Genomic DNA, 15031 nt, shown 5'->3' on the forward strand with positions numbered 1-15031 from the left:
TCGTCCTCCATCCCTCGAGCGCACTCGTATCCCATTTTATACCCGGCAATCGGCCCTTCTTTCCCACCACCTCTAACCTTCGCTCATCACTGCATAGCCTCCTGAGCATGCGTTGACAGGCTTTGGCATCACCTACACCGCCTCACGTCGTCTGTGTCATTCAACGCCCTCTCGCTCGCTCTCTCTCTGGTCCCCCTCCCACCCTCCTCTGTTGGCGCGCAGGCACATCTGCGGGTGTGCTGGGGTGAGCACCTGAATATTTTTATCTCCTCTGTCGTACGCCCTTTTGGTTTTGTTTTCGACTGCTCCTATTCTCTTCGTCATTGCTTGTCCCCTCCCCTCTGCCCTGGAATCTCAACGAAAACTCTCTGTCTTTGTGTGACCCTCTGCATATGTTTCCCCTCCCCCCTCCCCCTCCCTCCCACGCACCCCTTTTTACCACCCGATCTCGGTCTATCGCGCCCGCACGCTCGCCTTGTCCACACAAGCACGTGCTTCCCTTTTTTTACTCTCTCCCTCACACACACTTTCTGGTACGTGTCTTCTTTTTAGATCGCCTCGTCCCTCTCCCTCTCCTCCTCCCTCCCCTCATCGTCCGCTCTCCTATACCGTGTTGCTGTTCGCTCATTGTCTTGCGCTCCGTCTTCTGAGGGGCGTGACGGACACACCCTCCTCTCTCACGCGTCCCTTTTGGTGCTCGTGGGCATCGCCGTCATCATCATCATATCTCTCTTTGACCCCGTTCGCACCCTACGTGTCTGTATATTTGTGGGTGTGTCTTTGTCTCTGCTTCTATTTCGGCAGGACGCCTTCGCATATTCGTCGTTCCCCCTCCCCCTGATTTGCCTTACACACACACATACAGGCGTCTTACGCACACATCGTCTTGTCCTCGCTCCACACGCAAGGGCGCGAGAGGACCGACGCCCTTCTTCTTCCAAGAGTCTTTGTTGCGGCCACGTAATTTCTTTTTTTTCTGCTCGCCCACCACTTCTCTGCGCTCGTCGTCACCGCCCCGCTGCGCGCATATCAAAGGCAGTGTCGTCGACCGACACACTGAGGTCTCGACCAATCGCGATGACCTCCTCCCTTTCAACCTTGCTGCCGGCTCCAATGCGACCCGCGCCATTCCTGCTGGTCACCCTTGCACTCCTCACGGTGTCGGCCCCAACAAGCGCCGTGGATGTGTCGTACCAGATTGCCGCGCATGCTTCGTCGGAGTGTTCCGCCCATGCCGACAACTTCCCTTACCTGCAGACAGCCATCGATTGCCCCCTTCACGGCCTCTGCTTTCAGCGCAAGCGCTGCTGCAGGAGAGCCGATGTGACGGGCCCTAGCACTTGCCTCGACGTCACTGCGTTTTCGTGCGACACCGCGTCGGCGTGCGCCGATACGAGCTCTTGTCACCCCGAGACGCAGGACGGCGGTGCGTCACTCGTGTGCTGCCAGGAAGCGGCGTCCACGACGGAGGCCCCTGCCGTGACGCCACTCGACGGCGCAGGCCTAAGAGAGCCGATGCACAGAACGGCCTCGCTGCTGGTAGCGAGGTGCGACGCCGAAACCTCGACGGCGTGCACGGTGGTGACGATGTTCGCGCCGATCATCCGCGCCTTCTGCCAGAATCCCATCCTCAACTGGTACACGGATGCGTATCTTAATGAAAACGCGCCGCGCATGTGCTGCCAGTACGCGGCCGGCCCCCTGGACAGCACGGGCGCCAAGCTCCCGAACGTCGGCAAGGTAGCGTGCGGTCTGGACGTACTGGACCTGCCTCGCACAGGCGAGTACCACTGCTCCTTGGATGTGCGTGCAGCCACCAACATCTGCTGTAATGGGCGTATTGAAGACGGCCCGAGCAGCAGCCACGGCAATCGCAGCGCTGCAGCACCTGGTGAGAAGCGCGCCTTTACATACATCAGCAGCGAGTGTCTTTTTCACCTTGAGTCGAACGGCAGCATCTCCTCATCGCTGGCAGCGTCGGTGGCTCAGCTGCTCACAGTAGCGCTGCTGTCGCTCATGGCCATGTACCTGTGTGTGTAGTGGGGGCATCTACCACTCCTCCACCCTTCTTTTGTTTCTGTCGCCCCCTTTTTTCTATACCCGACTCGCGGAGAGGAGGGGAGGATGTCACCGCATCTCTCCCTGCACGTGGGATCTCACGGGGTCCACCGCCACGTGTGCCTGCGGAGGCGGATGGGGGGAGGGGGAAGCCCCTGTTCCCCACCCCCACCCCTGTCAACGCCGAACCGCCTCTGGTGGTCACAGGTTCAAGCACCTACAAGGAATAGTACATGAGAAGTTCATCACAACGGGTGTCGGCTGTGTGTGTGAGGTTGTGGACAGCTCTTCGTCGGGGAGGCCCGCGACAGCGAGGAGGCCTGCACCATCTATATGATGGGCGAAGTGTCAACGTGACTCGGACGCATCTCAGGCGGTCCTCTACTCTGGTGAGTGGCGGAGAGAGAGCTGGAGCCTCCCCAACAGAGGTGCGCACCACATGGCGACCGGCGGGGCGGATGGGCGGGGCCGAGTAGTGATGCAGAGACCGTGCTGCGATGGCGGAGTCGGCGCATCACTGCAGCGTGTGTCTCTCTCACCCGCCCCTTGCGTGCCACCACGCGGCGCTTGGGGCCCTGCGTGTGTGTGTGTGTGTGTGTGGCGAGGAAGTGTTTCAGCGCCTCCATCGGAGGAGGGGGGCTCAGAGTGGAAATGAAGCGGAGGAGGGCGCGTCTGTTGTCTTCCGTTTCCAAATGGATACGACTCTTTTTGTGCGGCTGCGCGGAAGCACATTTGTGCGGCTGTGGCATGGCGGAAGCCGGGCGGTAGCAACAGTAGCCGCACCTTTATGCTGCCGAAGCTCTGGGGCTCTCTGTGGCCGAGCACCACACTACCGTCGTTGCGGCCGTCCGCTTGCGTTCCGCACGTCTCCTACTCTTCCGCTGACTGACTTGCGTTATTTTACGCAAAGGCCTTTGCCACATAGCATCTCGGCGACGCCGCGTGCGGCATCGGTGTTGTAAAGGGGCAGAGGGAGCGGGAGGGAGGGGGGAGGGGGAACAGCACTCACTTAACAGGGACAGAGTGGCACCTGCGTCTGCCTTCTCGAGGGCACATCGCCGGTACTGCCTCCTCCCCGCCCGCACGGCAATGAGACTCGTCTCTCTTCATGTAGCACACCATCATGGCACCAATCCTCGTGCTCACATTTTGCCGAGCCGCCGCTGGTTGCCTTGTCTCCGTCTCTGTCTGGCAATGAAAAGCTGAATGAAAGAGTTGACTGCGCAGAGGTCGCGGCTTGCCTAGCGCTGCAGATATGCTGCTGCGTTCTGTCACTCGGTACCTTTTTTCTTTGGGTGGGTGGGGAGGGGCGCACTCGTGGTCCCTCTAAGACAGTGCGCGCACACCATCGTTTGGGAGCAGAGGGAAGGAGGCAGCGGGAACGAGTCGGGCGTCCCTGCTTGCTCTGCGCTTTGCGGCGCAACAGGGAAGGGGAAAGGGGTCGCAGAGGCACGAACTCGCTGGCCGCTCAAGCAGGAGAGAGAGATGCTCAGCGCACACCCCTGCCCCCCCGCCACCGGACACGCGCACACCACTCGACTCTCTTCCTCCAGCCCTCCTCAGAGCGTCTCCTCTGCCTCTTTCCCTCCCTCCCTTCCCCCAACCCTCTCTTCCCCCATGCCCCGCAGCCAAACACGCGCGTCAGCCGGCAGGTCATACACGCGGAGAGACACCTTACTCGTCACCATCCCTCCCTCTTTGCTCCCTCTCTCTGTCTGTGTGTCGGTGTGTGTTCGGGAGGTGGGTCTTTCCTCAACAGTAACAGTCACCAGAGGGAAAACGCATCTGCAGTTGATTGTGCGCTTGTGTGTGTGTGTGTGTGTGCCTTCGCATTCCGTGCTCGCCTCGGCCTGTGCTCTGTACCTCTGGCCTCAGCATCCATCCTCGTCCCACCCTCCCCTTTGTGCTTTTAAGAGGGAGAAGGGTGAAGGGCCCTTACGGACGAGCGCGCGTTCCTGTCGAGAGAGACAGAGAGAGATAAAGGCGACGACGTACGCCGCAGCAAAGCTGAGGGAGTCTGCATGCACCGAGAGAAGAGAGAAACTGACTGTCTGTGTGTGCGACGATGCATTCAATTCGTCAGCGTCTCTGCGATATTTGTGCATCCGCCATCTCGGCGCTTCTCCTCGCCGCACTCCTCACGGCCGCCTCAACGATTTTGAGAGACCTGCTGCTGCGCCCGAGGCCAGTCGTGTCAGACGTGCGGGTGTCGAGCTCCTCGCCGCTGTACCGCGTGCGCAGCCCGACTTTGCTGTCGGCGAAGTCCCCTGGCACGGGCCTCTACTACCTCCCCCGCAACAGCAACGATGGGGATGAGGCCGCGGTACAGCAGCTGCCCTCCAACATTGTGCTGGTGGACGTGGAGGATCGCCCGGAGGACACTGCGGAAGATCGAAGCCGCAAGGAGTGGCAGCGCCAGCGCCTGCCGGACGGCGTCCAACTCGGCATCCGCACTACCGATCGCATCGTGCTGTATCTGTCCGGCTCCGTAGACTTTTCGCCCTGCTGGGACTGGAACACAAAGGCCATCTACGCCTCCTTCGTCGCACGCTTCTCGTCGCCGTCGGCGGTGGAAAACGAAGTTATCCTCCTTGATGCGATTATACGCTCGGCGTCGCTTCCAGCGCAGCTGGCACGGCTGGCAGAGCTGCGTCGCCAAGAGCGGAGCGCCGCGCTGGTGGGAAGTGGCAACAACAGAGCAGCCGGGGCGGCGACGGCACTGTTGACAGACGCGGAGAGGCAGCAGCTTGCCTCCTTCGAGCAAACGCTGCGCCATGCCGAGCACGATCACCCCTCCGTGTACATTGACCACATCGACAAGCGGCTCGTGTTGAACAACTCGTTCAAGTACTTTGTGGACGCCTTTGATGACACCTCCCTCGGCGGCAACACGGTGGAGGTCGTGCTGCGCTACCAGGTAATGAGCTACTCTGGCTGGGCACCACTCCGAGAGGATGTGCTTGGACACCAGGTGAAAGTGCAGGTGCCAGAAAAAGGTGAGTCGAGAGAGTGGAAGCGCCAGTAAGATGAGAAGTCCCTGCCGCTCAGGGTAGCCTTCCCACGTTCGCACGGATTGAAAAATGGGCGGTTGTGGCGGAGGCGAAAAGGGGGACTGCGATAAGTTTGCTCGGCAGGAGCTGTGGCACAACCCGCCCTTTCGTTGCCTTTGTGTGTGTGTGTGTTCGCAACGGACTCTATTGTAGTCACCCATCATGCCACCATCCACCGTACGAAATTTTCCTCAGTATATGCTCCCGTGAACGTGCGTGGGGGTCTCACCCGCGCTGGTGACGGCGCCGCGCTTTCCCCCTCTCCCTGGCCTCCTCTCGCGCTGTGTCGTGGCTGGCGCCTGTGAGCGGAGTGGATGCGTTTCTGCTTGCCTATTGGATCAGCTATCTTTTCCCTTTCCCGTCCGTGTCACCCCCGCTTCCTGCTGGCCCCCGCTCCAGCCTCAAGGCCCTCATCAGCGCCATCGCCGGCCTTCCCGCGAGCAAACCTCACACAGCGAAACAGCCGGCAGCGCCTTCATGGTGCTACCTCTCCGTCTCCGGCGCCTCCATTCCTCCTGCCCCCCCCACACACCCCAGACCGCCAATGCCGTCGAAGAAAAAGGATTTCGTGTACTCCATCGACCCGGAGTTGTATGCGCGCTCGCGCGCGCCGGCTAAAACGATTGCCATGGGCATGAAGAGCTCCCACGCCTCCTCGCTCTGCTGGGTCGATCAGGTGCGTCGGGAGGAGCAGATTCGCGAGATGTGGGGTGCCACACACGACACAAAGCGCAGCCAAGAAAGGGTCACCCAAGCGGTGCAGCGGACGCGCGCCCGGGACGTGGCGCGGCACGAAGCCTATGTACACCCCGACAAGAACCCGGAGCTGTACAGCATTCTGTATAAAAGACCGCCTCCGTCGTCCTTGAGGGACTCGGCCGCAGCGGTGGCACCATCCTCGTCTCCCCAGCTGAGCACTGCTGCGATTGCGCCTACGGGGACTTGGAAAGGCCCCGTCGACCCAAGCGGCAGCGCATTTTCTCGCACAGCGCGCTCCACCACGCACGAATACCTTCAGGCTCGCTGCAGCCACCATACGTTGCAGGAGCGCTACCCGAATGGGCCGGCCACCGCCGCGCAGGCTGTGGGCTGGGCCACTTGCGCTCCGGCGGAGGCGTCGACGTCGCTGTCCGCGGCGCCACATGCGGTGCACCACCCGGCGCGCCATCGCCAGATCGGTGCCTATCGCAAACCTGAGGACGACGAGCATGCGCTGCTGCTCGGCTACGACTAGGTATTCAAATAGGCGTCGCAGGTAGCGGCGTGCGCCACGCAAGCCACTTCCCAGTCGAGGACACTCGTGAGGCGTCGCCCCACTGTCCCTCACCGTGTCGCGAGCGATCTGCCGAACTGTCGATGTGTGGGTGTACGGGGCCGTTTCCCCCCCAGTTGAGTCGCCGTGCCACAGCGCTCGTCTCCACGTAAGCACCCCTCCCCCTAGCCACCCGCTCCACTGCCCCCTTTCCCCTCGCTGCAGTCCCCCTGTCGCTCTTGAATCCTGCATGAGCCGCTCCTCCTCTCTCTCTTACACTCGGGAAGTGTGCAGCTCGGTGCCTGTACATATATGTATCACTGCTTCGTCCGCGATGTCCCATTAGCGCATCCAACACACATACACACACTGTCCAGGCGGGTGTATGCGCTTCTGCAAACACTCGGGCCCTCCTTTCCCGCCTCATACCCTCTCCGAGACGCTCGCACGTGTATTGATGTATGCGTGTGTTTGAGGGCGCCTTGTACGGCCAGCGCCATGAGCATACACATACACACACACACGCACCTCCTTGGAGGTGGCGCGTGGCATAGGCAAACGTCGTGCAGTGCGGGCCCTCCTCTGGGGGTCGCATAGCTCTCGTGTGACGTGTGCAACACAAAGGGGGACGGCCCCGAGAAAATGGTCTGTGTGCATGCGTCTGCGCCTCTTCTCTTCTGCAGCGCACGCTCTACTGCCTCCGCTTTCCTCCCCACCCCCTCTTCTCCTTGTTCCGCTGCTCATAAGCACAGCTACTCGTGGGCCGCGTCGATCTCGTCAAGCGAGCACGCGCATTACGCCACCAGCACGCACGTAGGCGCCGCTGCTCTCCCCCCTTCGCACGGCTACACGCTCCTCACCCACACCCACAAACCGGCCCTCACTCTTTCTCTTCATAACTCGCTGTCTTCGCCCGCGCGTGTCCGGGAAGGAGCGACGGAGGACGAGGAGGGTGCTGTCGTTGCCGCTGTCACCGCCACAAGGCTCTGCACGCTCCGGCATATGTGTGCACGATGATATACGACGGCGTTCGCCTCTCTTCTTCCGAATATATTTTTCTCCCGTTATTTGTTTGGTGTGTGACCCCCGCCTCGCCCCCTCCCCTCCCACACACACATACGCCTCTTTCCTCGCTCGTGTCAGTGTGAGTGTGCTGCTTTGGTTTTCGTTGTGAGGTGCGGTGCAGCTCTTCCCCCCCTTCCCTCCCTCTTCCCACACCCCCCGCACACGTTTGGCAGGCAGGGAGGGTAGTCTACGCTCGACGTATACAGCGCATCCCGATCTGTGACCGCTTCCTCTCCCAGCCCGCCCTTTCTGACGCCCTTTGTGTGTGTGTGTGTGTGTGCGCGCCTCCCCATCCCCCACCCCTTTCTGCACACCCACCCGACTCCTTATCGAGGGGAGGGGAGGGGGTGTGCTGGTCGGTGCGCCTTCGCCATTCCCTTCGCGCTTCCTCTTGAAGTCCATTTCGTGTGCGCGTCTGGGTTGAACGTGACCCTCGCCCCCCCTCCTCCTTCGTTCACGCACGCACGCATCCCCCCTCCCGCCTCAGCGCCCCTCCACTCACCACCACCCACCGCTTTCTATTACACGACAACGTTTGCACGCGCTCTCTTCTCCTTTTCACCGGCGTTGTGCTGCGCTGACGTTTGTCGCTGCGCCTCGACACTCCCCTGTTCATGCTGCTGCTTTGCTGGTTGAAGGGCGCACTTCGCTTTCTTCTCGCCTATTCCCGCCGCACTCTTGAAGTTGTACCCCCCCCTCTTCCCTCTTCCCTCTCACCTCCCTCCCGCTCGATACAAGCAGGCAGATATATATATATACTAGTGGAGTGTCTTCGTGTATCTGTGTCGTCCCTCTCTCTCCCCTCCCCTCCCTCTCGTTGTGCGTCATGTCGCTCCTTCGCGTCACACAGTTTCTGACGGCGGATGGCAAGGTCCAAATCGACGTAACAAATATCAGCGGGCGCCCGCAGCTCCCACCGACGCAGGAGCCGCCAGAACAGCCGCAGCAGCGCCCCAGCAGCAAGCCGGGCGACTCTTCCTTTCGCGTGCCCGACCGCGATGAGCCATGTTCGCTGATCGTATCACTTCGCTCATCGCAACCGCACCTCTTCTACTACCGCGGGCAGTCAAGCAAGCAGCTGCTCCCCTCCGCGTCAGCGGCCTCGCCCCTACCCGCGCCGCCTCCGGGCAACACCGCGAGCGCCGGAGGTGGTGGCAGCCGTGGTAACAAGAGCAATCATCAGCGCGGTCTGTCATCGCTGTGGGGCCTCGAGGTGATTGACCCCGTCATCGCAGACGTGTCGCGGCAGTCGTGGAGGGACTGTGGATTTGCCCCGGTCAAGGAGTCGGCCTCGTCGGCATTGGATAAGGGTACTGGCGGCGGCGTTGGCGATGATCGGCCGCTGCTGGTGCGCGAAGAGTTGGCGGACTGCGTCTTGCTCCCCGGGGAGCGGCGCACCTTCTTGTTGGAGGTGGACGCCCCGTCCGTGCTGAAGCAGTTCATGGGGCCTCCAGCCCAGAAAAACGCGCAGATGGCATCCGCGGCTTCGTCACGTCGGGGAAGCGCGGCGGCACAAGACCAGTGGCTTTCCCTCCCTGGCCGCGGCCCGACCACGCCTTCCAGCAACGACAGCAAGACCACCAGCAGCTACCAGCAGCCGGCGACGGCGCAAACGAGCGTCAGTGGTGATGATGCGCACCCCTCCTTCGGCGCGAGGGCACGCGTGGGAACAGCCGTTTTCCAGCCGGACTGGTGTGAATCCGTTCTCACTGACAAGCCGGCCTCCCCCCTCCCTCAAGCAGTTAGCAAAGACGCCGAGACCTCTCGCGACGACCGCGGCGAAAAAGCCGTCTCCGCTGAGCGGAGTACGGTGATGCGCGCGACACGTCAGCGGACCCTTCCGGGGAACCCGGGCGACGAGGGGGGCATGAGCGACGTAGAGGACAGCGATGTGCACTCCCTTACACGGCAGCCGTTGAGCATTGTGCGGGAGAGCACGACCACTCATGGATCGTTGGATGCCACACGCCTGACCGCTACCTCCGTGCCCAGTGCCCTTGACCTGGCGCCGTCGGGCAGCGCGGCATTCAACTCGAGACTCAGCAGCAGAGACTTCGCCATGTCCACGGCCATCGACTCTGCCACAGCGAGCGCCCCTCTTTCCAGGCGTGCCAGTAGAGAGGGCCTCCGAAAGCTGAATACGCGTGGCTACGTTGGCGGGTTGCCCCCTGTGTCGGCGTCGCAACGCCCCACCTTCTTTCTGTACTACGCGCCGCTTGGGGACGAAAACAAGTGCGTCGACCAGGCGCGCAAGTGGCTGCTGAAGGAGCAGCACGCGTACTGCCTGTGGATTGAGAGGCTCGTGCGCTTTGTGGTTGATCTGGAGCGGAGGCGTGAGCGAGGGTGGCTGCAAACACTCGATCACTCAGTCCAGTCACCTTCTCGGCCGCTCGGCGCTCGGCGTGTGTTGCCTCCCACACTCGGGGAGCTTGTCCGGTGGCGCGCCGACGGCGGCGGCCGCAGCGCCGTCATGGACGCGATGACACCGTCGCCCATCACCGCCGCCGCTTTGCAGTATTACTACGGCGACATCTCGCCCCAAAATGTCGCGCGACCGGCCCTCTTGCAAAGGGGCATCGGCGGCAGCGGCACCAATAACAGCGACAACACCGGCGACCGTTCCGAGAAGTCCGCCGTCGAGCTGCCGCCGCCCTTCGCCTCGACCCGGCGCAATCAGGTCAGCAAGAAGGCGCGCAAAATGTTCAAGGAAGCGCGCCACGGTGCCGGAACCGTGGTGCTCCCGCTTCGGGCTCAACCACACTCCGCAGTGCAGCCGCCGGCAAAGCCGATCGCCGGCGATGTGCGCTGGGCCAATGCGAGCGCCGCCGTCCAGCCGCTCCCCTCTCCAGGGTCGTCGGAGATGCGCGGCGTGTCGAGCAGGGTGTCTGAGCCGCCTTACGGCAGCGGCGCTGCTAATGTGCCGTCGCCACGGCAGCAGCCTGGGGTTCAGCGCTCTTACAATGCCATCATCTCTCCCCAAGAGTGCACGATGGAGAACTCATCCGAGCTGGGGGAGTACCGCGGCAGCATCACGCCCACGAGTGAGGCCCGCCGCGCCGAGGCGGGCCACGAGCGCCCGTACCTCAAGTCTGGATGTGGCCTCGCTCTCCTGGAGGACCCGACTACAGGGCCATCAACCTCTTCGCGCAACTCGATTGGAGACGGTGTAACCGTCATGGTGCCCTTCACGAGCGAATACCTCGGGCCGATGGCGGACTTAAAGCAGAGCTTCCTCGCCTCTGGCAGCTCCAAGGTCGGTCGAACCGAGACACTTGACCCGGCCTCGGCGGAGATGGCGGCGACAGGCCTTCTTGGGTCCCGCTGGTCGTCCTTTAATGGCATGTACTACCAGATGCAGCGCGGCCGCTCCGATTCGCCGCTGCAGTCGCGACCAAGGCTGCCGTCCTTCCCCTCAAACGGGGACATAGCCTCCCCGGATAGCAACAACCAGAGCAGTGCCAGCGCTGTGGCGAGCGGTATTGCCTCTGCCTCCCGCGGCGCGGCGCAACTGAGCGTCAGTAACACGTCGCAACTCTCTAGCGCTGCTCGCGGAAACGCCCCAAGCACCAACACCCCCACGCGCGCCTCGGAGGTCGAGACGCCAGGGGGCCGCCCTGGCGAAACTAGCAGCAACAGTGGCCAAACGGTGCTCCCACAGGATGGGCCCTCCGGTGCAGTCGAAGATGGACCTTCCTCGTCCAACGCACCGTCGGGCAGCTTCGTGTCGCAGTTCATTCAGTCCTTCTATGGTAGCGGCGGCAACGTCAAGTCCGACGTCGACAACGAAGGCAACACGTCATTTTACAGGCGCGACATCTCCTCTGCCCCGCCACAGATGCTGGTATATCGCCCCCGCAACGGTCCCTCTGGAGGCACCAGCAGCTTCACCGTGAGCAACAGCAGCGGCACCAGTGGCAACTCGCCGAATCGCCGCCGAGAGCGACTCATCCGAATTGCCGAGCAGTCGATGGTGGCCGGGGGCCAAGCGAAGGTTGTGGTGCAGCAGGCGGCGGTGACGGCGGCCAACCTTCTCCAGCAGCACGGTCCGCCTGCCATGAGCGGGCTCATGGGTCTCATGAGCCTCCTCAAGGACACGGTCTTTACACCCGAAAACGTGAACGTGATGCAGATGGTGGTGACGCCGATGGTGATGGCTTGCTCCGTGATCGTGATGGCCTACCTCCTCATCCTGGGCGGCGAAGGCTACGGTGACAGTGATGTCTTTTCTCTGATGGGCGGCGAAAGCCTTTGATGAGGGCGGACAGACAGCAGCGGCGGTGGGGAGGGGAGGGTGACAGATTGTGTGCTTGTGTATGCGCTGACTGATGCGCGTGGCTGGCGCGACCGTGAAACACCGTTCGCTTGCGTGCTCATCAACGGCAATGCTGATTGCGTTTGTAACAGGGCGGGAGGAAGGGTGGCGAGAAAACACTGCCAGGAGGCGTGCATCGACGTTCGTGTGCGCGGGTATATCAGTGGGATTTGGCCTTGTTGCCCCTCCCCCTTCCCTTTGCCCTCCCCTCTTCCCCACCCTGAGAGAGAGTCACGCAGAGGGGGAGGAGGGGGGCGGCAGGAGGAGGTGACGCTGTTTCTGTCCTTGTGCGAGCATGGACCGTGCATTTCTCTTTCGCCTTCGCTTGCTCCACCCCCACTCGCCCTTCGAGCACATCACTGGGCAGCTCCTCAGCCTCCTCTGTTGCCACATGAGCCCTCTTGCTGTCTTTTTTTTCTTCGCACGTCCGACAGACCCCCTCGCCCGATAATCGGACCGCCCAGACGCCTTTGTGGGAGTCCCGATCCCCCCCCTACGGAGCGCCCTGGTGGAAGGCTAAGGTATGATTCGCCCATACGGGCGAAAACGTACGCCCTCTGTCGCGCTGCTGGTAACTCTGCACGATCTGTGTGTCCCCAATGCCTTCCGCTCACCCTCCCCCTCCGTGCCCATTCTAGCAGGGCAGAAGGGCTCTCCAGTTATCGATGACACGCTTGCGCTCTCCTCTCCCTCCTCCCTCCTCTTTGCGCATCCCTGTTCCACCAAGCTCCCCCTCACCCATAGCTTATCCCGCTCGCCTCCTCGTCTCGTTCGGACCTCATCGTCTACTCACCCGCCCACGCACACGCGCGCACACACGCACAAACGTGCACGTCCCGCAAGCCTTATGAAAGAGCCCTCATCGTATTAATATTTTTTCTCGGGCGGCCTCTCTCCCCCTTCCCCCCCTCTCCCTTTATCCTCACATCACCTGGCCGCACTTTTACTCTCTTCCCCTTTACCGCTTCTTTACCGGGCGCCCGATCCCTTGCACTTCTTTCCACCCTCTCGGCACGCCACACCCATAAGCCGACGCGTACCCACCGGCCTAGCCTTCCCTGTGTGTTCCTGCGCGTTGAAGTGGCCACCGTCTATCCCACTCCTACCCGAAACCCATCACCCCCTTCGCCCCCATTGCAAGCGTCTGTTGGCATGTCTCCGCTGGACGCATGTCGGGAGCAGTACGAGAAGGACCTTGCGCGCCAGACGCACTGCTGTGTGCTCGAGCACATCAAGGCGGAGCACAAGGCGGCGAACCGCAAGTTGTTCGAGCAGCTTCTCCGCTATCAGCAGGACATCGATGCAAAGGGCGCGCGTCCCCTCCAGCCGAGCCCTGCGGGTGAAGAGAGGTCTAAGGGCAGCGCTGCCGCGCCGATGTACCCGGAGAACTTGACCATTCGTGACCCGCGGCAGCTGAAGCAGATCCTACCCATCCCCGACATCCACAAGATATCCGACTGCGACCTCATCTACCGCTTCCTTATTGCCCGGCGCATGGACGTGAGCCTCGCCACGAGCGACATCCTGCACTACATCGGCTTCCGCGAAAAATACAACCTGAATGCAATCTTGTGGGACCGAGAGGTGGAGGCGGTCTTCAATGGCCTCGATGGCGAGGAGCTGATTCAGCAGGTGATGGCAGAGATGGCGAAGGCGGGCACTGCCTCCGCAGCGAAGGTCAAACCCACGCGCCCGCTGCTGCAAGCTGGCTGGGCGGCGTGGAACTGTGGGGTGGACAAGCGCGGTCATGTACTCCTGTACCAGCGGCCGAACCCGAAGGAACTGGCGATGCTCGAGAGACGGTGGCCCCACGTCGAAGGTCAGTACGACTGCCGCCATCCTGACTTCTACGCTGTCACGCCGCCTCACAGCAACCTGCTGCAGCGAGTGTACCTGCGAGAGCTCGAAAAGGGGCGCCGTCTCGCGCGTCTGCTGAACTACAACCAGCAGTACATCATCCGGGAAGGCCTGCACGTGCAGACCGGGGCGGAGCCAACGTCACCAGACACGTTCATGGACAACGGCGGCGGCGTCACCTGCCTCATCGACGTCGGACGCGTGAAGGTGTCGCACATCACCTCTAGCAAGTACAAGAAGGCCTTCAAGCTCTTCCGCCTCCTCTCTCTGATGGGCCAGAGCTTCTATCCAGAGAATATGAACCGCATGATCATCATCAACGGTGGATTCATCTTCAGCATGCTCTTCAAGCTCGTCCGGGGGTGGCTGGACCCTCAGACGCAGCAAAAAATCGTTCTGCTATCCGCCACAAACAGGGCCACTCTCGAGGAGCTTAGCAGCGACACACACGACACGCCGCCGAGCCACACAGCGAACAGCAGAGACGAGAGCGATGACGACAGTGTGCCGGCGGCTGCCACCGAGTTGGAAAAGACGGGGTTGGAGCTGCGTGACGCGCTGGCCGAGTACATCCACGAGGACTTTATTCCCTCTTGGTACGGTGGCCGCCTGCCCGTGGTCGATGCGCCGCTCTTCTACGGGGGTAGCCCGCCGAAGAGCCTCGCAGGAAATCCACATTACGCAGCCGCCTGCCAGCGTCTGCGCGCCCGCGTCGTTCCGCAGCTGCTGCCGGACGAATTCCTCTTCTCCCACGCCACGGAGCAAGAGGCGGTCAGCGAGGAGGAATGGCGAGCGTTCTGCAGAAGGACTGAGAGTATACTCCTCCGCAGGGTGTCGAGCACGGCGAAGCGGATTCAGCAGTGATTTCCCGTCTCGTCAGTTCGAAGGCAGAGGGGATGGAGGGGTGGACGCAAATCGGTGCTGCCCTCAGTCCTCTTCGCCTCTCTCCCTTTCCTTTGGCCAAAGGTGCTCATGAAGGGGCGTGTGACTCGGCCGAGCTTCTCCGTGTGCGTTTGTATGGGGCGCGAATCGGTTTTTTTCTTCAGCTGGATGGTGAAGATGCTGTGCTACGGTGCACCGATGTGCGCGTGTCTGTGCTCCCATCACCACCCATCACAACGGGTGTCGGCTGTGTGTGTGAGGTTGTGGACAGCTCTTCGTCGGGGAGGCCCGCGACAGCGAGGAGGCCTGCACCATCCATATGATGGGCGAAGTGTCAACGTGACTCGGACGCATCTCAGGCGGTCCTCTACTCTGGTGAGTGGCGGAGAGAGAGCTGGAGCCTCCCCAACAGAGGTGCGCACCACATGGCGACCGGCGGGGCGGATGGGCGGGGCCGAGTAGTGATGCAGAGACCGTGCTGCGATGGCGGAGTCGGCGCATCACTGCAGCGTGTGTCTCTCTCACCCGCCCCTTGCGTGCCACCACGCGGCGCTT

At 62.0% G+C, this 15031-nt stretch overlaps 5 protein-coding genes across 5 annotated transcripts; all 5 read left to right on the top strand.

The window, feature by feature from the left end:
- Positions 1–1077: 1077 nt before the first annotated feature.
- LSCM1_06893 (uncharacterized protein) lies at positions 1078–2040 on the top strand (the record flags this gene model as incomplete). The annotated part of the gene is made up of 1 exon (XM_067324296.1): positions 1078–2040. The coding sequence occupies one exon, from the start codon at positions 1078–1080 to the stop codon at positions 2038–2040; it is 963 nt and encodes a 320-aa protein (XP_067179967.1).
- A 2083-nt stretch (positions 2041–4123) lies between these two features.
- Positions 4124–5083, top strand: LSCM1_06894 (uncharacterized protein; the record flags this gene model as incomplete). The annotated part of the gene is made up of 1 exon (XM_067324297.1): positions 4124–5083. The coding sequence occupies one exon, from the start codon at positions 4124–4126 to the stop codon at positions 5081–5083; it is 960 nt and encodes a 319-aa protein (XP_067179968.1).
- Positions 5084–5652: 569 nt separating this feature from the next.
- On the top strand, positions 5653–6342 carry LSCM1_06895 (uncharacterized protein; the record flags this gene model as incomplete). The annotated part of the gene is made up of 1 exon (XM_067324298.1): positions 5653–6342. The coding sequence occupies one exon, from the start codon at positions 5653–5655 to the stop codon at positions 6340–6342; it is 690 nt and encodes a 229-aa protein (XP_067179969.1).
- Positions 6343–8251: 1909 nt separating this feature from the next.
- Positions 8252–11677, top strand: LSCM1_06896 (uncharacterized protein; the record flags this gene model as incomplete). The annotated part of the gene is made up of 1 exon (XM_067324299.1): positions 8252–11677. The coding sequence occupies one exon, from the start codon at positions 8252–8254 to the stop codon at positions 11675–11677; it is 3426 nt and encodes a 1141-aa protein (XP_067179970.1).
- Positions 11678–12889: 1212 nt separating this feature from the next.
- On the top strand, positions 12890–14458 carry LSCM1_06897 (uncharacterized protein; the record flags this gene model as incomplete). Its single annotated transcript, XM_067324300.1, has 1 exon — positions 12890–14458. One exon carries the CDS (start codon positions 12890–12892, stop codon positions 14456–14458), a length of 1569 nt encoding a protein of 522 aa, XP_067179971.1.
- Positions 14459–15031: the final 573 nt, after the last annotated feature.

Source organism: Leishmania martiniquensis, chromosome 15 (genome assembly GCF_017916325.1).
Source record: "Leishmania martiniquensis isolate LSCM1 chromosome 15, whole genome shotgun sequence".
In the NCBI taxonomy this organism is placed as follows: Eukaryota; Euglenozoa; class Kinetoplastea; order Trypanosomatida; family Trypanosomatidae; genus Leishmania; species Leishmania martiniquensis.